This window comes from Myotis myotis, unplaced genomic scaffold (genome assembly GCF_014108235.1).
Source record: "Myotis myotis isolate mMyoMyo1 unplaced genomic scaffold, mMyoMyo1.p scaffold_m19_p_18, whole genome shotgun sequence".
In the NCBI taxonomy this organism is placed as follows: domain Eukaryota; kingdom Metazoa; phylum Chordata; class Mammalia; order Chiroptera; family Vespertilionidae; genus Myotis; species Myotis myotis.
Window position 1 is genome coordinate 20,641,176 of NW_023416322.1, and position 27,162 is coordinate 20,668,337.

Consider the following 27,162-nt stretch of genomic DNA (forward strand, 5'->3'; position numbering starts at 1 on the left):
TGCTGAACGCACGGTCACCCATAACACAGCTTTTGCTCAGCTGAAGCCTTCAACCCACTCCAGCAAGGAGGCAGTTGTTTCAAAATAACCAGCTTGAGCCTCAAGAGGTGGTCGTATCTTTCATATCTACAGATTACTTCTTGCAAAGTGAACTTAATTATGAAGATTGAATGGCCCTCAATTGTCTTAGATTTCGTGTTTTACATTGGCAAAAAAAAAAAAAAAAAAAAAAACACCTTAAAAACACGGCTAAATGCTTTTCTTTTTGTTGTTGTTTTTTGTTGTTAATCCTCACCCAAGAATATTTTTTCCATTGATTTTTAGACAGTGGAAAGGAGGGGGAGAGACAAAGAGAGAGAAACATCAATGTGAGAGAGTGACATCCTGCATGCGACCAAGCCTGCAACCAAGGTACGTGCCCTTGACCGGAATCAAACCCGGACCCTTCAGTCCACATGTCAGCACTCTATCCACTGAGCCAAACTGGCTAGGGCTAAATGCTTTTCTTATGTCTTAATTTTGTCCTCTTTCCCTGACATTTCACTGTATTAATTTGCAGGAATAATATTATCAATATGGTAGTTGATTTGCACTTTCTGTTATATTCTTAACTATTAGCTGAGGCGAGAAAAAGAAAGCACAGAGACAGAAAGGAGTTTGCCTCAGGTGGCACAGCAAGTCCCTGAAAGGGCCAGGACCAGTCTTCCAAATAATGTGATTTAACAGGCGGGCTGGCTTAGCTTTGCATTGGGGATTTCTTCTGTGGTTTTATTACTCTTTAAAAATAGAGATTCTCCCATAGCCCCGTGTGTCCCATTTTTGCTTATACCAGCTACTACTGGAAGCTTAGGTGTTGCTGGGTTTTTAATTATTATTTTGCTCTTGAATTCAGAAACTTCATATCCCAAGGTCTATCAGCCAGGTGCTCAGATGAATGTTGCTACTTGTAATTGCTCTCTTAGAGCCACAGACAGATTCAAATGATGTAAATTCTCTAGAAGGTCTTGTTTCATTTTTCAAATGTGTCCGTGTCACTTTAGCAAGGGAGAAAGCAGCTCCCAGGAGGCACCTTATACCTCAGTCACAGACCGCTGAGCAATGGAGGAGGCTCTCAAGGTACGTTGTGTGCTCACCATCTCCAGCCACAGAAGAGCCAAGGAACAGTCTTGGCACGCAGTGGCTCACTGGTGGCACCAGTCCTCTAGAATGCTAACTGCACTTGCAAGGATAGCCACTTAGAATCTGAGGCCTGGCCTGCCTGTGCTTCTACACGGAGCTCCAGTGTTTGCTGCTCTCTGGGAGGAGGCTCTGGGGAACTCAGCTCTCCCAGCTTTGTGGCCAGTATAGCTAGCCAGCCCCACCAACACCAAAGCAGCCCACCAACACCAGCTGCCCCGCTCACTGAGTTCTCAGGAGACTGTTACTAGCACGTTCTCCAACCATTGAATAAGGCATGAGCTTGATTAACTTGCATACAAAACAAAAACTGCTCAACTGATCTTAAAGAAACAGTGCTACCCAGAGGGCCATGTTCCTTAAGTCTGCTGCCCCTGGTAATCACCAAAAGCAGGCAGTACCTTGAGATCCCAAGAGCTCCTACGCCAAGTAACCGAGCTGCGACAGTGGTCTGGGTGGGACAGTCTTTAACTGGTTCATTGCCCAACACAGTCCTCCTGTGCACTGAGAGCTGCCTGCTGAGAACAGTATGTTCAAGAACCTGTCCTCCCAGAAGACTGCAGCATGTGCCTTTCTTGTGAGTTTTTATTGCCATCCCCACTGTTCACTGTATTGGGAATTGTCTGGGCTTCACCCTCTGGCATCCCTAATCCTGGAGCCTCAAGAAGAAATCCTGCATCTGCAGGACTCCCCAAGCAAAAATCACAATTGCAGCCTGTCGGAAAATAAGGGTCCACTACAGAACTGGTCAGGGAAAGGAGGCCTGAAGGCTGACCCCAGGAATTTACTGACTATACAGTTTGAAGGAGCTTAACTGTTCATAGTTTAGTCCTCAGAAGGCATTTGCAGAAGATGCAGGAGCCAAGGAGGAAGGTTTATTTCTTCCTTGAGTCTACCTAGCACACTCTTAAATCTTTGTGGCCTTCAAAACGTGACAGACATGAAAGAAAGGGTGGTTAGGGTCTTGGGCCCCATCACTTCACGTGAAAAAGGTAATGCCTTTCTTACCCTTCCCTACTCTGCTGATCTTAAGAAAACAGGAGGCCAGAGAAGTAAACCACCATTTCCCAGGGGACGCATAAATCCCCCTGGCTAATTTCCAGTGTGCACATGGAGAACCTCCTGCAAGGTTGAGGGGTGGTGCATTAAGTAGGAGCCACGGCACCATCACCATGGTATGTCCCCCCGAAGTGCAGTCTGTCACAGGGCTGGCAGCTCACAAAGCAGGGGTTGGCCTTGCCCTTGCCTCAGGCTTGGTGATATGCTATTGAAACCCATAAGGTGAGTCTGCACTGCCACTGGCTGGAGAGCTCCCCTTTCTGAGCAAGTGCAGGGCTGGAGCACCACAGGAAGATGCAGCCCAAGGACCACTTGGAACTCTGACAACTTTAGGGCTGCTCCCTAAATGATTGCTCCCAGCCAAAAAGCATTGCTAGTACTTGGAAGAGGCCAAGACTGTCCTCCAACTGAGTCAGCTAGCACAGCAGAGAAAGCTCTCCTTTTTAAAGGGCTAGGGAGGGTTGGCTGCAGGTGGGTATGGACTTGCAAACTCATCTAAACCAACTACCTCAAAACAAACTCACAATATCACTTCCCCTTCAGGAGCGGGGACTCTGGGAGACTGGCATCTGCTGATTTGGCTAAACGGACAGCACGCTTGGAATCCAAATGGGTCTACAAATGTTTTCACTGATTGTCTTTCTGGTCTCTCCATATTTTAGCTTTGATCGTTGTGTAAGCCACAGCCTGTCTAGTGGAGTAAGTGATATGAGCAAATTAAAAAGGCACATTGTGCTCCAAGGGGACTCGTCGGGCAGTCGCTGTGATGGTCCAGGGCCACTCAGCTCCAGCCTCAGAGTCACCTGCAACGAAAACCACTTCTTGCCATCATGGATGGATTCAGTGATGTTGATGGGACTGCTCACAAACCCATACTGACAGATATTCTCTGGAGGGGGAAGAGGTCATTCTTCACAGCAGAAGAGAAAGGAGGGGCATGTCTCTATATCAAACTGTGGCCATCAAAGTTCCCTAAGGCCAGGGTGGCCTCACAGTCACCTCCTGCTGCCAAGCACTGAGCAGCCAAAGCCTGTAAGCAGGGTGGGGGAGGGAGCATAAGCCAGCACCCTAGCGCTCTAGGCTCTGCGCCCTGTGCTGTTCTGAGAGGAGGCTGCTCCCCCACCATTTCCCCAGGAGAACAGCACACTAGTGCGGTGACCTCCTAGGGATCAGCAGAGGACTTCCATTGAAAATAATGGAAATTCACATTGGTGCGCATTTGATCCTAAAAAGGTAAGTCTCTCTTGATCCTTGAAGATATTCTCTCAAGCCAGAAGGACAGGTAGGGTGGGGAGGACAGATGTTTAAAACGGAGGATGATCCATTTCATCGAGCCAAGAGGCTGGGCTAGTTGGAAAGTCGGGATAGCCTACACTGCTTCCTGTGGAGATGTCAGAGGTGGGTCCCCCAGCCATGGCTCTCAGCGTCTGGCTCACTCCCTGGCCTGCATGCGCAATGATGCCCAAGTTACTGTCCACTGTGTAATCCAGCCCATTGAGCAGAGGAGCGTGGGACGGCAGGGACGATATGGAGGATGGAGACTGGGGGATTCCATAGGGGCTCCCATCCCTCAAGTCCTGATAGGATTGTCCTGTCCCGTCCATGGAGAAGCTCCCATTCATTAACTGTCCGCCTGTAACGTCCCCCACGTTGCCATAAATCCTATTGGTGTGGCCAAGTTCTGAGAGAATTTGATCCTCTGTGGACAAAAGAACGGAGATTTATTGTCAGCCAACAGGATTCCAATGTTCCTGTTCTTTACAACCTAGGTAGGAATACACATGACCAGGAAAGAAGCTCGAGGATGACAGCTGCTAAATAGGAATCAACCACCACCACGTCAGCCCGAGACTGACCCACATCAAGGGGGGCAAATAGAAGAAACACCTGCAGAGACTAAATTCCTAAGACCCAAAAGTCTGGACAGTGTTTGGTGAGTGTGTTGGTCCCATGTCACTCATGAACTAAGATACTCTGGCTACACTGAGGACTATGAATGCCTCACATCACGGTGGAAACTCCGTGCTGACAAGATTTAATCTGAAAGCTTTTAGGCAAAGTAATGTGCTTAGGTTGGCTGGTTGGGAAACAAGCAGGCCCATATGGTAGGATAGCTGAGGACCACTCTTAGACATGTGTACACTGTTCTTCTGGTCTACTTGGGAGAGATTCAATAGCAAATGACTTGGTTTGTCTAATACAGTCTTCACTGGGGACAGTGTTGACTTGATTAAGACAAATGGACCTTGTTTCTTAGAGAATTTCACTAAGGGGATCTAACAGGATCTTTGCCACCTGGAAGAAGTTACCTCTCCAACAGAGGTGGCCGTTTTAATCTTAAGAAATACATAATTACCCGGAGAGAGCAATGATATGTCACCCTGGGAGCACACCTGCACCCAAAAGAAAGGAGCTACAAAATGAGACCTGGCAATCCTGTATGTTCCTAACATGGATTCCAGCAGCTCAAATGAGATGAAGTGGCTTTCCTAACCCTGCCAAGAGGGCTAGGAGGTGAGCATGAGGCCCTTGAGCCATCCCGGGGCCCCAGGACAGACCTCTAGGCTGAGCTACCATCCCCTCAGGTGAGCAGCTTGTTCTGTCCTCTGCCCCATAGACTTTTCTATTCCCCACCTGGACCTGTGCATCAGTTCCTATCCAGGCTCTTTAAAGGGGCAGGAAGGTGAAGGCTCAGCTTCACCGTAAAATGGCCAGTATTTGGCCTTTTGTATATACCTGTCATCCCAGAGAACCAGGGCCCTCTGAGGGAGCCACAGGCTCCCGTGGGGACAATCGTCCCTTCCAAGGCTAAACATCTGCTGGGCTTTCCCAAAGACATCCAGAGTCATTTGTGTTCATTGACTCCCCACAACACCACTGTGAGATGGGCAAGGATGTGGTTATTCCCTACTTATAGCTGGGGAAACTGAGGCTCAAGAAGTGATCCATGTGACAGAGCCACAACTGGAAACCCAATTTCTGACCCCAGCTCTGAGGACTCAGGCTAGGAGAATAGTTACGGCTATTTGCAAACAACATAAGGACTCAAAACACAGTCATTTGCAATGTTGCTGATGCACCAATTTGAACTTAGCGCATGCTCCAAAGCATTTGTGCGTGGGTGGGGGCAGGATAAAGTGCGCAGAGGGGAAGGGATTCAGAAGTGAGGCTGCTCCCCCATCTCACATGCACTCACAGTAGTGATTTCCCAGGGCACAGGGCCCCTGCAGAGGGGCTGAGGGCACAGACTGAGACCCGGCTCTGTTCACAGGTGGTGAGGGAGCCCCAGTCGGCAGGAGGGGAGGCCTGGGGCTCACGGTGCTGGGGAACCAGCTTGCACATCTCAGCAGCAGAGCTCTCTCGTTCTCTTACAGGGCCACTCCATGTTCCCCCACCCATCACTGCCAGGGGCAGCGGGGAGCCTGTGTCCAGGAGAGAGTTGTCCAGGCCTCAAGAAAATCCCTCCTGAATGTCAAGGATCACTGCGCCTCGCCCCTCCAGCCCTGCTCACCTCGGAAGCTCAGCTCACTGTCACTAACCCCACAGTCCTCTGCAGAGCTCTCCTTCTCCTGCTTGCTGCCGCCCCGGCTCCTCTTGACACTCTTATAGAACTGTCCCCAGCGGTGCCGTCCTGCGTCCTTCTTCAGGCGCTTCTCCTTGGCCCTTCTGTTCTGAAACCAAACCTGCCACACAAGCACAAAGCACACATTCGGAGGATGCCCACCCCAACCCCACAGCCCCCAGGTGGCTGGAGACAGGGACTGGAGTTCAAGGCCAGGAGTACACTGTGCCCATGGCTCCCTCTGCCTGAGCCTCAGATATCTCCAATTGGGCAAATTCCCCAGGATCATGGCCCTGAGCCCCAAGTCCCCAAAAGGATCAGTGACACAGTATGTATACCACTCCCATGCCTTCCCATGTAGAGGGCACAGACTGGCCCTGGGCCTCCCAGGAGTCTCACTGGACCCCGGATCCCAAGGCGGCAAATGAGTACTGGGCCAGGTAGCTGGTGTCTCACCTGTACGACCCTCATGTCCAGGCCCGTCTCTGAGGACAGCTGCTCCCTCACGTGCCGGGCAGGCTTGGGGGAGTTCTTGTAGGCATTCTTCAAGGTCTCCAGCTGCTTGGCTGTGATGGTGGTCCGGGGCCGCTTAGCTCCTGCCTCTGAGTCATCTGCAATAAAAACCTTACTGGTTGAGTTCAGCCCACCTGAAGCTCCTGGGTCTCGTCCACCTCCTCTCCTCACATGTGATCCTGCCTGCTATGGGCAGAACAGTGGGGAGGCAGAGTGGCATGGCCCACTTCTGCACCACAGGCTTTCCAAAGTGACTTGAAGTGTTCCATTCCACGCATCTCCTATCATGCCCAACACTCTGGTGGACTTCCTTGTGAGTATGACCGATGCTGTGAAGGTGAAGGAGCTAAAGTCTGGGTTCAGGGCTGTCCCACATGCCCCTGTCCCTCCCTCCAGAGACCCTCGCAAGGGTGGCCCACGCATTCACCAGTCATCTACAAATGTTCATAAATTATGGGCCAGAGCCCACCACCCAGTCCCCTCCCTGGAGTCCTGAACCCAGAGTGGAAGGATTCCAGAGCCACTGTGGCAAACACAGGAAAACCTTCAAAATTCTACTTAATTCTGTTTTAGGGAATCCTCTGTCTTCTGCCCATATTTATAGAGATGCTAGCATGATAGCAGATATCAAATAGTGCACTTTTAAAATACCTATACAGTCTTTATATATAAAATCTGAAATAGTGAAACCACCAAAAAATTTTAATTCATTGAGAATTGCTTACTGTCAAAGTAGGCTGCCCTAGTGAATCAGAAATTGCTCTCACCACAACCAGATGGCAGTGCCCCTGGGATATGCCGTCATCCTGGCTGGTGGGCATGGCTTCCGCACTGCTGTCCACCTGCACAGGACCTTCTTCTTGCAATTATGGGGACTATTATGCTGTTATTTTAACATTCACTGTTATTATAATTTAAAATCTTCTTTATATCCTATAATAATGTCATCCAAGTATTCATTAAGTAGTGGTGGCCGTGCTCATGCTGAAAAATGCACCCAAAAATCAATAACTTTGCTATGGAAGTTAAATGTGATAAAAGACTATGAAGAAGGCCAAGCAAGACCATGATACCCTGGGCTGTTAATTTAGGAGAGAGCATTCTGCAAGGTATTAGAGACAGTGCTGAGAAAATAAAAAGTAGCATTAAGGCAAAGATACATCTCACCGGTTATGGATTTATGTGCTCCCAGAATACATCCCTCCCTTACTTCTTACATTAATTCCTATGGGAAAATTAGCCTTAAAATAGGTTAGTTTTGAATTACTCAGGGTTTCTTAGCACTTGTCCCTGGCACAAAACACAACCTCATCATATTGAAAATGCAGATATCCAGGGTGGTAAAACAAATGAACAAAATCATTCACACTAAAGTACAAACAGCTGATATCAGATCCTTTGTGTAGCACAAGGGAGGGAACTGTAAGCCTGAAAGAGGGTGTAGCTTAGCAAGGAGGAATTAAAACATAAAAAGAGCCAAATGTCCCAGAGAAGACAAAGGTCCCCTGCTGCCCTCAGCATCACCCCGAATTCACAGGATGGGGTGGCGTGGCCCCAGCTTCACTGCCAGTGGAGACAGAGGAACCCGTCAGAACTATGTAACCTTCAGCTCCTTGAGAACCTAAGCGGATCGCACCTCCCTGTTCACATTTCTCCTCCATGCTGGTCTCACCCTCACTTAACATCCCATTCTGCATGCTTTCTCCTATTTAAGCTCAGGAAACAACCCCATGTGGCAGGTGCTATTGTCCCCCCTGGAGAGCTGAGAAGGGACCCTGACTTGTGAGTGACCCAGCAGTGAAGCCCCCAGGTTCTGAGGCTAAATCGCATGTCTCTATGGTCCTACGGGTCTGCTTAGTGTTAGCCCTTCCCTGTACCACCGGCAGTGGAGGATGCCAGGCCAGGTGTGCTCAGGGCCCAAACGAGGCCTCTGACAACAAGCTGGCCCCAGGGGAGGCCGTGCAAGTCTCGGTATCTGCTGAAGGGCATCAGCGCTCCAACGGCAGCTTGGGACCTGCAGTCCATCTGCTCTGATGGTTTATCCCTGACAAGACGCCCTAATCTTCTGTGACATCATAATTGACTTCAAAGCAACAGCATCGAGTGAGTTTTAAGGAACCAGAGCAGATAAATCCATTAAAGCAAAGAGCCTAGAATGTGCTTACAGAGGCCCCAGAAAGAGAAAGAGACTAAAGGCCTGTACACCCCAAAAGGCCGAGCTGGGGGTGGTGGGAGGAGAGAGACAGGAGGCCCCTGACTCAGCACCCCTTCCCACCTTCCACCAAAGCCAGGCTCGGCTCCAGCCAGCTAGCCCCAAGATTACCTCTGCCTCCTCACCACCGCGAACGCTTCATTTCAAACTGCATATACAGAGCAGAAAACTAATTTCCCCATGTAGTGATCAGATCTCTATGACGTGTGGGGGGGCCCAGGAAAGCTCTAGAAGGAGATACTGACACTGTTGTTCCTATTTTTTTCTCCGTCAAGCCCAGAGCTGTCAACAAGAGCCGCTTTCCACAGTGATACCCTGAGCTGATAGAAATTCTAGTCAAAGGCAAACAAACTTGGTGTTTTGTGAGTTTGTGCATCTGAGATGCCCAGGTTGGGTTTGGCCAAATGCCATATTTTGAGCCAGTGGAGGGCACACGCCCTGTGGACACAGCCGTGTGTGAGGAGCCCAAGCAGGGCTGCAGGAGGGGAGTGTTGGGCTTGGCCTTTCTGAGGGGAGCTCGGAGCAATGGGGGTCCAAGCCCAGTCTAGGCCCTAGGAAGGCTCGGGGCTGCCCAAGAACATGGCATTGGAGGGCAGGAGCAGCTGCTGCCCACGTGAAGGCAGGTTTTCCAGGTGTGAAATGCTCGGCCTGACATCAATGTCAGCCTGGGCTTCTGCAGCAGATCCTGGACAATGACTGAGGAGACTGGGGAAGGTGGGGGTGGGGGGGAGTTCCGCGGCTGAGTGTGGACACTGGCTCAGTAAGCACTTGGCTCCTGCATCGGGGCTTCAGGAGACATGAGGGGTCCTCACCCCTAAGTCCTTACCTCATGAGGGGAAATGGAGCACAGCTGACTGGAGTCCAAAGTGATAGGCCAACAGGTACTGAGGTAAGTATGCCCCCCAATATACAAGACCAAGGAGTACGCCCAAGTGTCCACTGTAGGCGGAACACCCTCCCAGCCCCGCCCCAGGCAGGAGCCACCCAGATAATGACACACGGCCCCTGGCTGCTCCTGAGCCCAGTGTGGACGACCGGTGCGCTCACTAACCATACTTGCTTAAAGCTGCCATGAACCAGCAAGCGCTAAAGCAGTGGTTCTCAACCTTCCCAATGCCGCAACCCTTTAATACAGTTCCTCATGTTGTGGTGACCCCCAACCATAAAATTATTGTCGTTGCTACTTCATAACTGTAATTCATAATGTAAATATCTAATATGCTATATGTGTTTTCCAATGGTCACGACCTACAGGTTAAGAACCGCTGCGCTAAAGGACTGGGGATGTTAAGAATTAACTCCCTGTTGAGATGTGGGGCGGGTCTCAGGAGGCAGGTGTGAGCGGGGCTCTAAGGGACTCAGAGGGCCCAGCCTGAACAAATGCCTGGCGGGGGACTGCAGGGCAGTGCACCTACCATTCTGCTTGGCCGTCTCGTAGTCTTCCTTGCACACCAGCCGCCCATCCTCCATGAGGTAGAACTCATCCCCCGTGGCCAGCTGCCGGTTACAGATGATGCAGGCAAAGCAGTGCAGGTGGTAGACGAAGTCCTGCGCCTTGCGGACCACCTGGGTCGGGGGGATGCCCTGCTGGCAGGCCGTGCATTTTGTGCCGAAGCGCCTGTCAGGATGGCATGAAAGGATTAGGGCACAGGAGGCCAATGGTTTCCTCCCATTTCCCATCAGCCCCTCTCCCACCCCACCACTCCGGGTGTCCATGGGCATCAACCCCTGGACCACCCAGTGCTTACCATCTGGTCCCCCAGCCTCTAACTGACCTCACTGCTTTGGGTCTGAGCTCTTTAACCACAAAATAAAGGGGCTGGATCAGAACTAGTCTCTCCTGTGCCTTTCAAAGGCTGACATGACACCCCAGGGCTCCAAACTGTCCACCCATCAATTCACCCAACAGAGGAGTGTCTATGTCCCCTGCGGGCAGGCCGTTTCACCCTCCGCCTCCTGGTTTCTCCAACTCTGTGGTGAGGCCTAGAAGACCAGCCCAGGGGCCACTGCTGTGCCCATACTGGTGAGCATCAGGCAGCCGGCAAAGTTCCTCTTCCCACGCTCCCACAGGAGGAGCCGTGTGGCAGGGAGAGAGCATGTGCACGTCCACCCTGGAGTGCCAGGCACTGCACTTGGGCAGCAGAGCACGGCCCGCCTCGCCCCTCCATCCTGTACAACCAACCCTCCTCGCCCCTGTGCCAGCCTCCATCCCCTTCCCATGCACAGCCCCTGAGATGTGGTCCAGGGTGGGCCCAGAAGCTGCATGTTCATATCCCCGTGCCATTCAGGGCAGGGAGTCTGCAGACCTGGCTGGAAAATGCCACTTCCAACCCCTCCCTGGTCTACCCCTCTCCAGACCAGCACTGAGGCAAGAGGAAGGCACCTGCAGCCACTCTGGGCCCAGTTAGGAAGGGAGATGTACACATCTCGCAAACAGCCCATTGGGGTCCTTTAAGCTCCTTTCCCCATTCTAGCCACAGACACACAGGCCACACGAGCAGCCATAGAGGTCAGCAGGGACTTGGGGGCCAGTACAGACATGGGCGATGGAGGGGGCCACTCCGCTGCAGGTGAGCCTCCCCCGCTTCAGGAGGGAGGCGGGAGGGGTGGGGAGGCAGGGGCAGAGTTTAAAACAGCAATCAACCTAATTATTCATGACATTTCACACAGCACAACTTTATCTTCTTCAGGATGAAAGACTTCGCCTAATGGATCTGGGGAAGGTTTGATTTTAATGGTCCTTTTAACTAATGCTTATAGGCAGCCTGATTTCCCCTGAAAGGACAGTACATATTTCATCCACATTAATACCAAATAAATTAATTATGGTCATGGCTATCATGATGAATCCCAGATTAATGCAGAATGATGGGTCTCTTATGCAGTAATGATACCTGCTGGGGGCTGAGGGCCTGGAGCAGACGAGCCAGTGGCTTCAGAAGTCCCCCTCCCAGGACATGTCACAGAGAGAATTGGGGGGGGGTCTCTACGTCTAGATGGTAACCCTGAGAGAGCCAGGAGTGTGGCCCAGGGGCTGCTCTTCTGAGACGAGGCCTAAGAAGGGTGCTGGGTGTGGGGGCTGAGGCGTTGGCTCGGGAGGGCTGCAGAGCTCTGAGCTCCTGGGATGGCTCAGGGTTTTCTTGGGGGCAGGAAGGGGGTGCGTGGAGCAGGCCTCTACAGCGGGCAGGATGGGGCTCTTCAAACCATCCCCAAGTTTTTCAAAGCTGCGTCCAGAGGGGGACTTGGGCTTCCAACAGGTTCTCAAAGGGGTCCAATCCCGAAAAATAGAGTTAGCGTTTGTTGAATCATAAATCTGAGAATAAACAAGCATGTTTTCAGAGGATATGCACAGAAATGGCTAAATGTGAGCATGGAGAACAAAGTATACTATCAGTTCTAGACAGTTCTATACCTTCCAGGACACAGGTGAGAACCAGGCTTCTCAACACCTGCCATCTAACCACATTGCCTGCATTCAAAAGGGAAGCAGGCAGGCACCGGCTCTATCCTGTGACTGTGTGTGTGTGTGTGTGTGTGTGTGTGAGAGAGAGAGAGAGAGAGAGAGAGAGAGAGAGAGAGAGAGAGAGAGAGAGAGATTGGGAGAACAGAGAGGAAGGAAGTCCGTCTAGTATGTGTTCTCAGAGCACGTTTTCAAAATGCCTATTGTGTTTGTATCCAGTCCAGGCCAATTCTCAAAGCAGGTGTTCAAAATAACAGGAGCCCTTGCACCATGCTCACTGCAAAACCCTAAGTAAAGCACCCAAATCCAGGTGCGGGCGCCGCGGCAGGGCAGCTCCTGAGGAGAACCGGAGTTTCCAAAAGCAAGTCTTCCCTGCGGCCAAAAGATGGAGGGGCAGGGGCTGAAGGGGGCCTGTGGGGAGACTCCAGGAGAGAGGAGACCGCCCCGCCCCCAGTGGCCACCCACGGACAGAGCGGGCCACTCTCCCCACCACAAGGCAGACAGTGGCTTTCGGTAACCAGAAACCCAGTTGACACCAGCGCCCCAGCGACGTGAAAGATAACGGGGTATAAATTTAATCTACAAACCGACAGTGATTCATGCGTGAGGGTGGCAAGTGCACAAGAAAAATGAAAAATAAATGGACTTTTCCACCAGCGTTTTTAGCAATTGAAGCAATTTTCCTGATTGTGGGATTTATACCGACGGTAAGTGGAAGTTGCTCCTTATTACCTTGCTCCTCTGGAGCACAGCCAATGGGACCCTCGGCAAGGGGACTGTGTGCTCTCCCTCGGCCGACAGGACTCCCCGCACAGCCCACCCTGAGGGGCACCCGCCCCCACTTAGCCACTGGGCCCGGACTAAGGTGCCGCCCTGTGGGGCTGTGTGTGCGATGAAGACACTGCCTCTGTCTCCAGCTCTAGGACCAGCCCGTCAGCCATAGCCCGGAGAGGCTACACAACTTCTGGGATGGGCATGAGGCGGACATGGTTAAACTCCCTGGGCTAACTGTGAACTTGGCTGCTTCACAGAAGCAATAGTCTAAGGACTGAAGGAAGCTGAGGTGGGGGCGGAGCTGGACACTGGCCAGGTAAGAGGCTTCCAGGGATTTCCCAGGCAGTCCCCCTGCGTCCTGTCACTGAGCACCTGCTGTGTGCAGCGCCCTGCCTACTCAGGTGCAAATCGCACTGGCCTCGCTCAGCAGGACCATCACCCTGGTCAGCCCTGCCTGGCCAGGTGTCAGGGAGCCCAGGGGAAGCCGCTGGAGCCGCTGCATCACTTCCCTCCTCCGCCCAGCATCACTGGCCATTCTAATGGCCCTGCCCAGCGTGGAGTCGGCAGCGAAGACCCACTGACCGGGAGAATGGATGCACGTATGTGTGAATGAATGCCTGAACTGCTCATAAAACACACATCAGAAGGATCGACACTCAACATAACCATAGCTCCTAGCAAAAGCTTTCCTAAGAAGGGACTTGAACCCCGGGTTGAAACGGGGCCCACGGCGTCCTAACACATAAACTTTCCAGGCGCTTAGCTGTCATCCACGTTCCCGAGTGCTCTGCCTGAAGGTGATGCCTTCCAGCAGCTGAGGAACAGGCTCGGGGGGCAGTGCCGGCCGCAGCTCACACAGGAAATAAGGGTCTGAACTTGGTGCTTCTAACAGGATGGCTAGCACACGGCAGGCAGCAAACATCCACTGAAGACGGCTGTGGCACCTGAGTCGAGGGCCCTGTTCCCCTCATGTGTCCCCAGCTGCTCAGAGCCACTGAGCAGGAAGTTCCCAGGCCTGAAATTTAGGGGCTGCCCTGGGAGCCTTCACCTCTGGGGTGTCTACCCCAACAGCCACGGTCACACCCCACTCACCACCTTCATGCTCCTACCACCCAGTCAGGAGTGAGGGACCTGGGCCTGCTGGTGCAGGGAACGCACCAGACATCACTGTGACATTCAGGGGCTGCTCGTGACCCCAGGACAGGACAGGCCCGTGTCCTTGGGCTCGGCCCAAACTCCCGTCCGCCCATTTGCTCCCTCCTGCTCTTGAGAGGCCTGGTGGGACCACACCCAAGAGCAGGGTGTCTGGGTCCCAGAAAGAGACTACGCAGGCCCTGCCGGCACCACACCTGCTAGAAACGAGCGTGTGAATCCGCCCACGTGCTCTGGCACATTCCTGGTTTTAGGTTCTGTCCTGTGACCAGGCCAGGAACATGTGAACGTCATCGTAACTGGATTAATGAAAGCAGCTCCCATTCGCTAAGTACCTACTGTGTGCCCCTGTAGGTACATAATATCACTTAATCCTCACCACCAGCCCTCAGACCACAGCCCACCACCCACCTTGTGATGGTCACTGCCCCCTCATCCCTCAGTGGGTTTAGCACCACCACTGTCACTGTCCTTCCTGCCCCTGCCCTCTCAACTATTTGACCTCTTCTCCTGAAGGTCATGGCCTTCTCACTCCCATGGTCTATCACAGACCACGTTGCTACCAGAAACTGCAGCATCTCCAAGAGTACCCTCCAACCACCCCAGGTCCAGCTGTCACCTCCTGTCACTCCCTGCAGCACCCTGACGCCCAGGATTCTGCAACCTGCAGGACTAGTCCGTCTCTTCACATCCCTCACTCCCCTCCTGGCCTCGCTTACCTCCTCCAGCACACATGCAGAGGTCCCTCTTACCAACCCCTCTCTTACACACACACTCAACTCCCTACCCTGCTGCAACCCTCCACTTTCTCCCCCGAGCTCTGGGGGTCTGCACAGAGCTGGAGGACACATGCCATGTCTCTGACTGGCTCACTTTAAATCTACACTCTGCTCCGGACCTCGGGAGCCTGGGAAACCACAAACACTTCCCTGTCCATTTGCTGTCCCTCCCTCCCACCCTCTCTCTCAAGCCCCCCATCCTCCATCTCATCTGGTGGCCCACTTCCCATTTCCCTGAAAAAAGAGAACTCTCAGCCAAGACCTGCCATCTGCTCCCACTATCCCGGCCACACCCCCGCCTGCCCTCTGCTTCCTGCAGCTGGGCCGTCCATGCTCCTGTGCAAGGCCGGCCACCCACCTTGGCACAGAGTCCATCCCTCTGTGCTAATAAGATGATTCTTCCAGCAACGGTCCCCTTTGGCTCCCACATCATTAATTTTCCTCTTTACTAGATTCTACCCAGCAGCGTACAGCGTGCTATTATTTCTGCCACTTTAAAAAATCTCCCTTCTGACCCCCATCTCCTTCCATCTACCATGCAGATCTCTACTCTCGAGCAGTGGTTCTCAACCTTCCTAATGCCGCGACCCTTTAATACAGTTCCTCGTGTTGTGGTGACCCCCAACCATAATTATTTTTGTTGCTACTTCATAACTGTAATTTTGCTGTTATGAATCGTCATGTAAATATCTGATATGCAGGATGTATTTTCATTGTTACAAATTGAACATAATTAAAGCATAGTGATTAATCACAAAAGCAGTATGTAATTATATATGTGTTTTCTGATGGTCTTAGGCGACCCCTGTGAAAGGGTCGTTCAACCCTCAAAGGGGTCGCGACCCACAGGTTGAGAACCACTGCTCTAGAGTAACACTCTTCAAAAGAGGGGTCTACAGGCAGGGTATCTAACACCCCTGCTCCTGCTCTTCTCTTGAATCCACTCTAGTGGTTAATTTTATGTGTCAAGTTGACGGCCACGGGGTACCCAAATATTTGGTCAAACAGGATCCTGAGTGTGTCTGCAAGGGTGTTTCTGGATGAGACTCACATTTGAATAGGTGACTGAGGAAAGCAGACTGCCCTCCCCAGTGCGGTGGGCCTCATCCCATCAGGTGAGGAACTGAATAGAACAGAAAGGCAGACCCTCCAAGAGGAAGGAAGAGTAACTGCGCCTGCCTGGCTGCCCTGAGCTGGCACATTGGTCTTTCCCTGTCTTTAGACTCAAACGGAAACATCAGCTCTTGGGGCTCAAGCCTGCTGGCTTTTGGACTGGAACTTACACCCTCAGCTCTGCTGGGTCTTGCTGACTGCAGATCTTGGGCTTCTCAGCCTCCCGAATCACATGAGCCAATCCTTAACAATAAATATCTTCACACACACACACACACACACCTCCCCTGACCTCTCAACAGCACTGGCTCCCTGCCTGCCTTCCCCTGAGAACACCGCACTCCTTTGGCCTCAGCGCTCCTGGCTCTGCTCGTCCCTGCTGGCAGCCTCTCCACCATCTCCCACACCCTGTCTCCGCCTACCCCGCTCCCCCGGGGATTGCACATCCATCGCCAGTCAGACCTCTCACCTCCAGAACGGTGTGTCCCACCGCCTGCTCAGCATCCCTACTTGGCTGTCCAAAGCCAGACCCCGGATCTCCCCCAGTATCCGCTCCCGGGGTCTTCCCCATCTCCCAGGAGGGTGATTTCACTCTCCCGACCACTCAGGCCGAAAGCTTTGGACGCCCTCATCTGATTTGTCAGCAAATCCTGTTGGCTGTACCCAAAATTACATCAAGAATTGGACCACTTCTCACCATCTCCACGGCTGCCTCCCTAGTTCAGGCCCATCACCCCTCACCTGGTACTGCCTCTGCACGGTCTCCCGCTTTAGGACTTGCCCTACGTCCGTTCTCCACACAACAGCCACTAGGAGCCTGAGTCAGACCATCTCACTCCCCCGCTCGAAACCTTCCAGTGGCTGCCACCTCACCTGGAGTCAAAGGTCAAGGTTCCTAAGACCCAAAGCAGGGAGGCAGGGAACAGGCTGATTGATATGCCTTGATGTGGGTGGGGTTGGGGGAACCAGAAGAGAGAAACCAAAGAACATCTATACTTACACGCATAGCCCATGGTCACAGGATATAGGGTAGTGAAGACCTGGGGTGGGTGAGTAGAGGCTGGGAGGAGGGGGGACGCGAGGGAGGGGGAATGGGAGATCTCTGTAATACTATCAACAACAAAAAATATATTTTTAAAAAAGGTCAAGGTCCCTTTCTGGCCCCCATCAACCTTCCAGCCTCTACTCAGCCACGCTGCCTGCTCACTCGCCCAGCCGCCCTGGTTCTTCAGGCCCTGCCCTGCTTCCTCAGCCTGGAGCACGCTTCCCAGACACCTGCATGGTCCCTCCTGTGTGACTCCCTCCAATGTGGCCCTCCCTGGGGCATTCCTGGCCATCTCCCCACCCAGCATTTCCTTTCCTCTCTCCAAAGCACTCCTCGCCAACGGACATGCTGTGCACTTCTGGTTTCCTGTCTTTCTCCCTCTCCAGACGGCCAGCGGGAGCTGCATCTGCTTTGTTCCAGCGCCTAGAGAAGCGCCTGGCCCACGCTATGTGTTTGGTGGCTATTTGGTGAATAAATACTAAATGGCCCACGTCTGTGGCATGTGCTGATATAGCTTCCCCTGTTTGCAGATGAGGGAACAAGTTCAGAGAAGGTAGGTAACGTGCCAGAGGCCTCACGGCCATGAACGGTGGAGCTGGGATTTGAACTCAATGCTCTTGCTTGCTCTTGGCCGTTGGGAGCAGTGGGGGTCAGGCCAGGCCCACGCCGGCCTCCATGTGTGGGAGCTGCCACAGCCCAGCGCACTGTCCCCGAGAAACAAAGTAGCACATAACTTAATTTTATGCTTTAATTGCCTGGGGGTGATTTACTGCAGGCCGTATATTTTTCCCCCGGCTGACACTTCCCTACATGTATTTCTTTTCACTATCAGCACACTTGACAGGTAAGTTGCTGATATTTACTGTTACTGTATGGACTAATATTTCCAGCATATATCAGCACCTCAGCCATGTCACAGGCACGTAAAGTTCTGCCTGAGAATGGTCAGCCTTCGCCAGACATGGACAGGGGCCATATTTGGAGAAGGCCTGGCACCAGAGAACGTGAGAGCCTTGGGGTGTGGGAACATATCCCCCAGCCCCACCCCCCATGCACACACGCACTCGCATACCTCCCAGGCTCACCAGATCTGCCCCACACCGCACTGCTTTGTATTTGGGATTTTAAATATGTTTTTCTTTTCACAAACGTTCAGTATTATTTTGAGATAAATGCTATTGGAAAGGCTTTAGAACCAGTGGCCTAGTCCAGGCCCCTCATTTAACACAGAAGGGAGCGTGGGCTCAGAGAGAGGTAGTGACTTGCTCAAGATCACACAGCTCCGTTAGTAGCAGGAAAGAAGCCAGAGCCCAATTCTCCTTTTCCCTTAGCCACGCTCCCCTCCTCTCCCGCTCGGGGCAGGTAGGAGCCAACCCTCTTCTAGAAGAGTCCAGCTCCCTCCCTTAACTTCTGTAAGCACGCAGTCAGCCTGCAGCACCCAGTCAGCCTGCAGCACGCAGTCAGCCTGCAGCACGCCCCAGGCAGCGCCAGGTGAGCTCTCCTCTTACAGTAGGCGTCAGTATCCCCTAAAACAGCGGGACAGGCTGGGGGCTGTGGCCACAACACTGACCCTCCTTCCGTGCTTGCCTCCAGGCACCCAACCTGCCCTCCTTACTTCAGGCTCCATTCTCTGCCAAGGCCTTCGTTTAGTGGGTACCAACCCAACCTCCCCTCCCAGAAGAGCCACCTGGGAGGTTTGCTTAAAAGCAGAATCCACACTTTCAACAAGCCCCCCACGGTGCCCCTGATGCAGCGTTCCAAGGACCACTCTTTGAGAAACACTGTGTGACAGATGCTCTTGGCCCTCCTGTGGCATCTGCAGATTCTGGATCCTTCGGGATTGAAGGACTCTCTCTCTCTCTCTCAGTGGTCGTGTGGCAGGCGCTGTGACAGGCAGTGGCGAGGATGTGTAGGGGCAGATGCCCCATCCGACCCTTCACACCATCCCCCAGGCTCACCCACTGTGCTGACCCATCTGCCCACCACAGAGCTCAGCCTCCTCAAGTGGGGCTTTCTGGGGGACAGACAGATCCCAGGATGCTCAGCGACAAGCCAGAGACTGACTCTCACAGTCCAAGCCCCCGCCGCCCCCATCTGCCCCATGTGACCTTGACCAGAGAGTCAGAAGGAAATGGGGTCAGGCCGGATCACTGCGGACCCTTGAGTGCTGAGCTTGGAAGTCTCAGGAGGCCGTGGGGGCCACATGGCGAGGGCCAGGCCGGGCAGGAAGCACAACTGGCTGAGGGGGAGCAGGGGCAGCCGACTGGGGAAGATCCCAGTGGAGCAGAGGTTTGGTGACCGGGGCCTGCCTCAGAGGGGACAGAGACAGCAGGGATGGAGAGAGAGGGCATTTTAGCCCTGGCTGGTTTGGCTCAGTGGATTGAGCATCGGCCTGTGGACTGAAAGGTTCCAGGTTCGATTCTAGGCAAGGGCACATGCCCGGGTTGCGGGCTTGATCCCCAGTGGGGGGTATGCAGGAGGTGGCTGATCAATGATTCTCTCTCATTGATGTTTCTAGCTCTCCCTCTCCCTTCCTCTCTGAAATCAATAAAAATCTATTTTTAAAAAGAAAGAGAGAGAGGCATTTTGGAGGTGGGCCCCATGACTTGGTACCTGAATGGTGCGGGTGGGAGGTGAAGGAGAGAAAAGGAGGTTGAGCCTCAGCGATGAGGAGAACGGGACTGCACCTCCACGCCCACCTCACCGGGACCCCTCTCTGCTTGGGGACCCCATCTCCACAGCCCAGCTGCCAGCTGACTCGCAGGCTGGTTTGCAACTCTTTGGTTCCAGACAGATTCCCCTAAGCAGCAAAGTCTCTGGGATGCAGGTTGCACAGATGTCATGAGGATGGGCTCTGGGAGGGCGGGCAGACAGATAATCCTCGGACTCATCACCCCTGATATACAGCCTCGGGTCCCAGGGGGAGCCGCTCTGCTAAGTAATTGCTTCTGCCTTGATTACAGGCCTTCGCAAATGACTGTGGGCCTGGTCCCACCAGTGTATTTGAATCTTACAAATGTCCACACACACAGCCACTCTCTGCACCGTCTGATCATTACCTTAAAAGGTTTAATTTGCTTAGTGAGGAAATTAGACTATAAACTATTCGGAAATTATGGAAAGTCACACGTCAAAGAGACCCGCCCCTTAAGCACATCTTGCTAGCGGGTGTGTGTGTGTGTGTGTGTGTGTGTGTGTGTGTGTGGCCTCGCAGGTGTCTATTTAACAGAAATTAGTGGCTGGGCAAGAACCTGGCCCCAGATTAGACCCACAAACAACCCCAGAACTACAGGGGCCTCTTCCTGGAGCAACAGGGTACCAGCTAGAGGCCCCTCCAGCCAGAGCGGGGAACCCCACCCTGAGAAGGAAGGTGAGGACTGCAGTTACTGCCACCGAGCTCTGGACCCGCAGGGAGAGATGGCTCCCCCACACTGAAAGGGGCGGTGGCTCCAATCACCTGCCTGCCGCTGCCACTGGACACAGGCCACCTCCCACCCCAGGCCCCCTGTCTGGCCTGAGGCCTTTTGTAGCCTGAGCCCCTCCTCCTCTCTTTTTCCTCCTCCTACCTGGATACAGCATCTCGGCCTTAATAAGAACAGTTACTAATAGAACTAAGTACTTGCGTCCTTCATCATACTCAGTCCTCACAGTGACTCAGAAAAGGGGCTATTTCTATTCCCATCCCTTTTCCGAGATTGAAAGGTGAGGCTCAGGGAGCTCTACACTGAGCTGGATTCAAACCTTGTTCTCACTTCCTCTGTGAAATCCACCCCACAGAGGTTTTAGCCCAGATCCTGTGCGCATCTGCCCCGCTGAGCCAGGGAGGCCCAGGTCTCCAGAGCGATGGGGCCAAGGTCGACAGTGAAGACTTGACAGGAGCCAGAGAAGTCACCCTGCGGCCGGGCCAGGCAGAGTGTGCCGGAGCGGAAACAGGCTGGAAACAGGCTGTTCTGAATCCGGGGATAAATCAGCGCCCGCCCGGCTCCCAAGGACGCCGCTCACCTGCCCTTGGCAGACAGCCCTGCTGGCGGCTGGGAGAGTGACTGGGGGGCGGGGGGTAGGGGGAGTGGAACTGCCGGGCTGGGCGAGCGGCTGGCACAGCTGCCCCCTGACAAGTGACACAGAGGCCCTCTGTCCCTCCAGGTCCCCGACAGTGCCTGTCTCTGCCCGCCAGGCAGGTGAAGGCCTCTGGGGCAGGGAGACACGCCCAGAGAAGCATGCCATTTTAGACAGGAGCCCCTTGGAGTGGCAATCACCCCCAGAATGCCTCCGACTCTTCCCCATGACCCCGCAGGCAGGCAGAGTGGCCAGGGGTGCAGCCTGGAACGTTCTTGAAGGCTTTACTTTAAATATTTGTATGACTGTTACCCTCTCTTTGATTCTATAGCTGTTTGCATTATCATCATCACTGGTTTGTTTCCCAAGCCTTCATGCAAATCCACATGGTATCTTTACCCCGTGGTTTACCCCAGCACACGGCTTTGCGCCCTCCCCACTCTGCCAGGCTACCCCCACCTCTGTCTGAGGGCTTCTCGGTCATTAAAGGTCACCTGATTGGGAAGGTCTCAAGCCTGGGGGAGGAGGAAGAGGTCAGAAGCCAGCGCAGGCCCAGCACTGCGGGCGGATTCCAACAGCCGGGCCTCCCAGGGCTGTGGGTCAAGCGGCCACTCAGGGCCAGAAACCCAGAGACACAGAGAAAGCACCCAGCCTGTGCTGGGCACGGTTTACTCACTATCCTCTCACTTCACAGCAACTCTGTGGGTGAGAATGAGGGCCTCTTAACGATAAGGGAATAGGTTCGAAGGGCCTATGCACTTGTTTATTGACAAACAGCTAGTAAAAGTCAGGACAGGGATTCAGCAAACAGAGTGGTTCCCCAAACTACTCTGCTCGTAAAACACCTCCCTTTTTAAAAAGTGCTCCAGCATGCCAGGTTTCCCAAAGCACCCGCCATGAGCATCCCCACTTTTCCTGAAGACAACACCGGAGCTCAGAGATGTCAAGGAAGTTGCCTAGGGGCGCCCAGCACTTGAACCAGTTCCTGCAGCACAGAACCTGTCCTGCCTTCACTGCACTTCAGAGCAAGGGAGCTGCCGGGAGGGGACCCAGAAGCCCTACTCTCAGACCCTTGCCCTCCCCAGGCCCTGGGTTCCTTTGCAAGGAGACAGGGGACCCACGACATGCTGGGCACACAGTCCAGAAAGGACCTGCTCAGCAAACGCAGTTCAAGGAGTTGGCGCTTCGGCTTGTGACTGAAATTGCATGGCCTTGAAACCACACTGCTCTCTCAGGCTCAGAATCTTACTTCCTTTGGAGAAAGGGGAGCCAAGAACCCGAGGAGTAACAACAGCAAACAACAGCACAAATGAGCCAATGTTATTGAACCAGAGAGAGTTCAACGCCCCCGCCCCCCAAAGAAAAATGCAACAACCACAGAGTACAACCTTCCACAATACCGTACTTCTCTGTCTGTGACACATCAACGTCGCCCTCTGCTGCCAGTCGTCAGTATTACCCCATCTCCCGGAGGTGAGAGCTAATCTCCAGCTTCCCCTTGCGGCCCTCTCCCCCCCCCCCCCCCCCGCCCAACCCCCGCCCCCGTGTCTGAGCTATGACACACATCCAGGGGCCACTCTTCACATTACAGTCGTGATTCTCTTTGACTTTAAGGAGCACAGAGAAGGAATTCTCCCTGGCTCTGACCAGGCATCTTCCAAACCCACAGCTGAAAGCTGTCTGAGGTGCAAGGTGCAGAGTTTGGGTTCCCCAAACCACTCTGATGATAAAAAAAAAAAACACCTCCTTGCCCTGGCCTGTTTGGCTCAGTGAATAGAGCGTCAGCCTGCGGACTGAGGGGTCCCAGGTTGGATTCTGGTCAAGGGCATGTACCTTAGTTGCGGGCACATACCCAGTGGGGAGTGTGCAGGAGGCAGCTGATCGATGTTTCTCTCTCATCGATGTTTCTAACTCTCTATCCCTCTCCCTTCTTCTCTGTAAAAAATCAATAAAATATATTTTAAAAAAAAAAAAAAAAACACCTCCCTTGAGTGAGATGCTCCAGCGTGCCAAGTCTTCTAAAGCAGCCACCAGTAGCATTTCCCTTTTTCCTGAAGAAGGCAGTGGAGCTCAGAGATGTCAAGGAAGTTGCTTAAGGGCGCCCAGCACTTGAACCAGTTCCTGCAGCCAGTGTGAGATGAGGGAGGGATCTGAGGTTCCAGAGACTGCCCTGCTCCTCCTCCCCGCCTGACATTCTTTCTGCTCACAGAGTCCCACTGCACATGTGCCCCAGTGTGCCATGGGAAAGCAGGGGCCAGGGGACATTTAAGGAGCTGTCATGAGGAGCAGAGCACCCAGCTCTGTGGCCAAGTCACAGCCTGAGCCCCAAGTGGGAAGTGGGTCCCAAGACCCCTGGTGGGAGGTGAAGCCACTCTGACCCTGAGCAACCCCTGTCCTCCGTCCTCACCTGGGACTGTGACTGCCTGCAGCTGTGCCGCCCTGTACCAAACAGCCACGGTCCCAAAGAACGGGTGGGGCCCGACTGCCTATTAATCCACGTGTCCTCCCTGGGGGGCCTCAGAGCTGCCCGATCTTCACAGCTGATTGACCCTCCATTGGCAGTGGGGCGGACCACTTCCCTCCACACAGCACGCCGTCACAGGGTTAATGACCTGGAATCAGCACCCACTCTGTGGACAGCTCCCCCACTTTACAAAAGGCTCCGCCCCTGAGACTGGGTCATTTCATGAAGCAGGGCAGTCCCATGGGACAAGGACAATAACTGTGTTAAATAAAGGGGTCTGTGCATCTCCCAGGCAGCCTGGGCCTCCAAGAATCGCAGGACACTGTGCAGTGGTTGTAAATTCACTGTGCGATCTACTCTGACAGCCTATGGGCAAGGTTTGGGGCCAGGAGCCTATATGGGGGACAGAAAAATGATTGACTAACAAGCCTTCCCTCAAGTCCACAGGAAGCTCAAACAGGTGCATGAGGAATGAGCAAAACAAGGCAGTTCCCGCTGAGTCACCAGGAGGGAGGAGGGACAGGGTGGCCATGCCTCCCAGGGGCTCCCACCCTCTGAGGAGCTGACTCTCGGCCATGGAGGATGGGCAGACCTTGGAAGGATGAACATCATCCCCGGATGATGAGACAGCAGAGCCAGGGCGTGGAGGTGGGAAAATGCAGAGCGTGCCTGGGCAAGCAGGCATCCTGCAGGGGCGGGGGGGGTCTCGTACCCAGGAAAGCAGTGAGCTAAGGACTGGAAGGGAGGGTGGGCACAGGGCAGAAGGCTCTGATGGTGTGATGCATCTGGAATACTCTGTAGGCAGAGGGGCCCCTGAGGGGCTGGGGGAGATGGGTCGGGACCTGAGCTGCGAGGTAGGACGCTAGTCTGTGGGGTAGAGGGGGTGGGGGTCAGTCGGGAGGTTGCTGCTGAGCAAGGCCCGGGAAGACTCCAAATGAGGACCATGGCCTGGGGAGGCCGGGGAGGCGGGGAGGCAGGGAGGCAGGGAGGCAGGGCACCAGCTGGGTGTCATTGTTACTTTTGGTCAAGAGCTTGTGGCCCGTAAACCGGTGCTAATCCCTCCCCAGCCTTCACTCTGAGCCTTTCCTGGGTCTAGGGGGACCCTCTCTCCTTATCGCTACTTCTCCCAAAACCAAAACTGCCCCCAAGCTGCTACCGCCCTTTCCCAAACCCAGAACCAGCCAGTCAAGGTCGAAACATCAGATGGTGCCCCAGGGTGATTCTGGGGCTCAAAAGAGCTTCTCTGTGGACAGAGCCCTGGTTCTGTGTCCCTGGCAGGCTTTGCCTGCGCCCCACGGGCTGCCCTGCCCTGACCTGCCCAGCTGGACCAGCCAGAGGTCTGAGCCAGGGCACCTCAGTGCCAACCCTGTCCCCAGATGAACAGGGAGGTGGCGGGGCCTCTTGCCTCCCTCAGCTCACTGGGCTTTCCGCAGGGAAAGGGAAAAACTGGAGGATGGTGCCCTGGCTATGGGAGCGGGGACAACTCACCCATCCCCTGCTCCCTCAATTAGATCCTCCCTCACACACGTTCTTGTTCACAGGTGCTCACAGGTACATGACACACATGCACACACGCACATGATGAAATCCACCCCATCAGGCGTCTGCAAGAACAGCCATGTGCTTGGCCAGGTCATCGCTGAGGGAAGAAGACAGGCAGATGCTTGCTGCCCACTGAGAAAGGGTGTGGGTAGAGGGGAAGGAATGGCGTAAATGCCAGAACAAAGGAAGCAAGGCGAGGGCCACAGGCGGGGAAGGAGAAGGAAGAAAAGGTTGGGGCTGGAAGGACACACGAAAGGCTTAGATGAAGAACCAGAGGCCCATCTCTCAGCTGGAGGATCTGTAGGGTGTGCCAGCTACTGCCCCCACACTCAGATACACACACACACACACACACACACACACACACACACACACACACAGCAGTGCGTATCTGACCACAGTGTGATGCTAATGGACAATGAGAGCTGCCTTCTGAACACAGGCCATGCAGGCAGCCCCATAGTTATCAAGCGGATCTTTAATGTACTTTCCAACTCATGTTGCACAAAAATCATTGGGACCCTCGGAAATTCAAATGACTCACTCCCCACAGTTAAAGCTTTGGGAGGATTTGGGAGAAATCATGTTCTGTTCCCGGGACCGGCGTTTCCCTCCCTGTCCCCAGAACGCACAATCTCTGAAGGATGCACACCACCCCTCTGGGGTTCGCTCGCCTGGCAAGCCTCCTCACAGTCCCAGTCCCGTCCACGGGCCCCCCTCACCGGGCCCCCCCTGACACTGGGCCCCCCCTGACACTGGGCCCAATGTCTCTGATGGACAATCCCCGCCTCCTGTTCTTGTTTGCTGTTATCAGCCGGTCCATATCCGCTGAGGCACCAGCCTAATGCCTCAGGTACTAGATCCTGGGGCAGAAGTTCCAGCCTAAATGCCACGGAAATAAATTCTAGGAGGTCCCCTCCACCCTGACCCAAAGCTCCAACAGGAATTTTCCTGATGGACCCAACATCAGAATGAAAAACCAAGGCAGCCTTAAGAGCTCACACACAGGGGCCAGACACTGTCCCAAAGCTTCACCCAGACGGACTCCTTCAAAGCTGAAGAACAACTTTAAGAGGCAGGACTATTAGCATCAGCCCCATTTTCCAGGTAAGCAAACTGAGGCACAGAGAAGTGAAGTAATTTGCCCGAAAGCACACAACTAGTAAGTGGGTTCAAACCCAGGCAGGGTCTGGGCTCTTAACCATCACATGAAACTGCCTCTTCCAAAGGAGCCCAGCGGGGTCCCCGCCAGAGACAACTCCTCTAGGCCTCCGAGGCCCGTGAAGCAGCCTCATCTAGAATCGGGGCTCTCAACGCACCTGCTCTGAAAGCCGCAGGAATGATACAGCCAAGAGCCCCGAAGCACCAACTCCCAGACAGAGAGAGCGTTTGAGGATCTGCAGGAGCCCTCTGTCAGCCACCCTGGTGCATGCTCCCCGGGCAGCTCAAGTGAGGTGGGGACCCTGGGGTTTCCGGCAGCGATGGGGCTGGTGACCCAAAGGGGGACCGCGGAGGAGCAGCCTCTCACCAGGAGGGTTCATACACCCCTCCATGGGCCCACTGCCCTCCCCACCCTGCCCCCCTGCCAGCTCCTGCCCCCCTCCAACCGACTGCACAGCGCGAGGCAGAGACAGACCAGGCCAGCACAGGGAGGCTGCGCCCCGGTTCTGACTTACTTGAAGAAGTCCTCCTTGCAGTAGACGCTCCCGGCCCTGGAGAAGCACCTGTCAGCCAGCTGCATCTGGCAGTCTGCACACTTGAGGCAGGAGCTGTGCCAGTGTCTGTCCAGGACCTTCAGGATGAACTTGTCCAGGATGTGCTGGTTGCAGCCAGCGCACTGGGGGATCTCTGTGGGGAGAGGAGAGAGGCAGCGTGAGCCCTCCGCACAGGACTGCTCACCAGACGGGCCCTGTGTGGACGCCTTCCCATCCGCCCCCCTCCCCCCCCCCCCGTGGTGGGGGAGGACAGAACCCAGCGTCCAGGGCTGCCGCATGCAGCTGTGCAGGCCATACACCGCACAGAGACCTCTGGTCAAGGGGGCTGAAATGCAACCCATGCTTTGCTGGTCCTGCTTTGGGTGTCTTTGGCCCAAAGGCGTCTTCTGTGTTTCTAAGGGCACCACAAGGCTAGCAGCATCGGCTCACCCCATGTATGCCAGCTGCAATTCCACAGCCAGCGGGCCAGGAAGACCCAGCAACCTTCTCCTCCATGTCCATGACACTTTCACTACTGGGTGGAATCTGGGCTAAAAACAT

General features: G+C 54.0%; 1 protein-coding gene across 1 annotated transcript; it reads right to left on the minus strand.

Annotated features, from left to right (window-relative positions):
- Positions 1-376: 376 nt before the first annotated feature.
- LHX4 (LIM homeobox 4) lies at positions 377-27,162 on the minus strand. Its single transcript, XM_036343869.1, has 6 exons — positions 27,052-27,162; positions 26,584-26,798; positions 9,938-10,140; positions 6,254-6,408; positions 5,747-5,918; positions 377-3,934 (listed from the first exon to the last, which is right to left on the minus strand). Exons 1-6 carry the CDS (start codon positions 27,160-27,162, stop codon positions 3,540-3,542), a joined length of 1,251 nt encoding a protein of 416 aa, XP_036199762.1. The 3' UTR covers positions 377-3,539.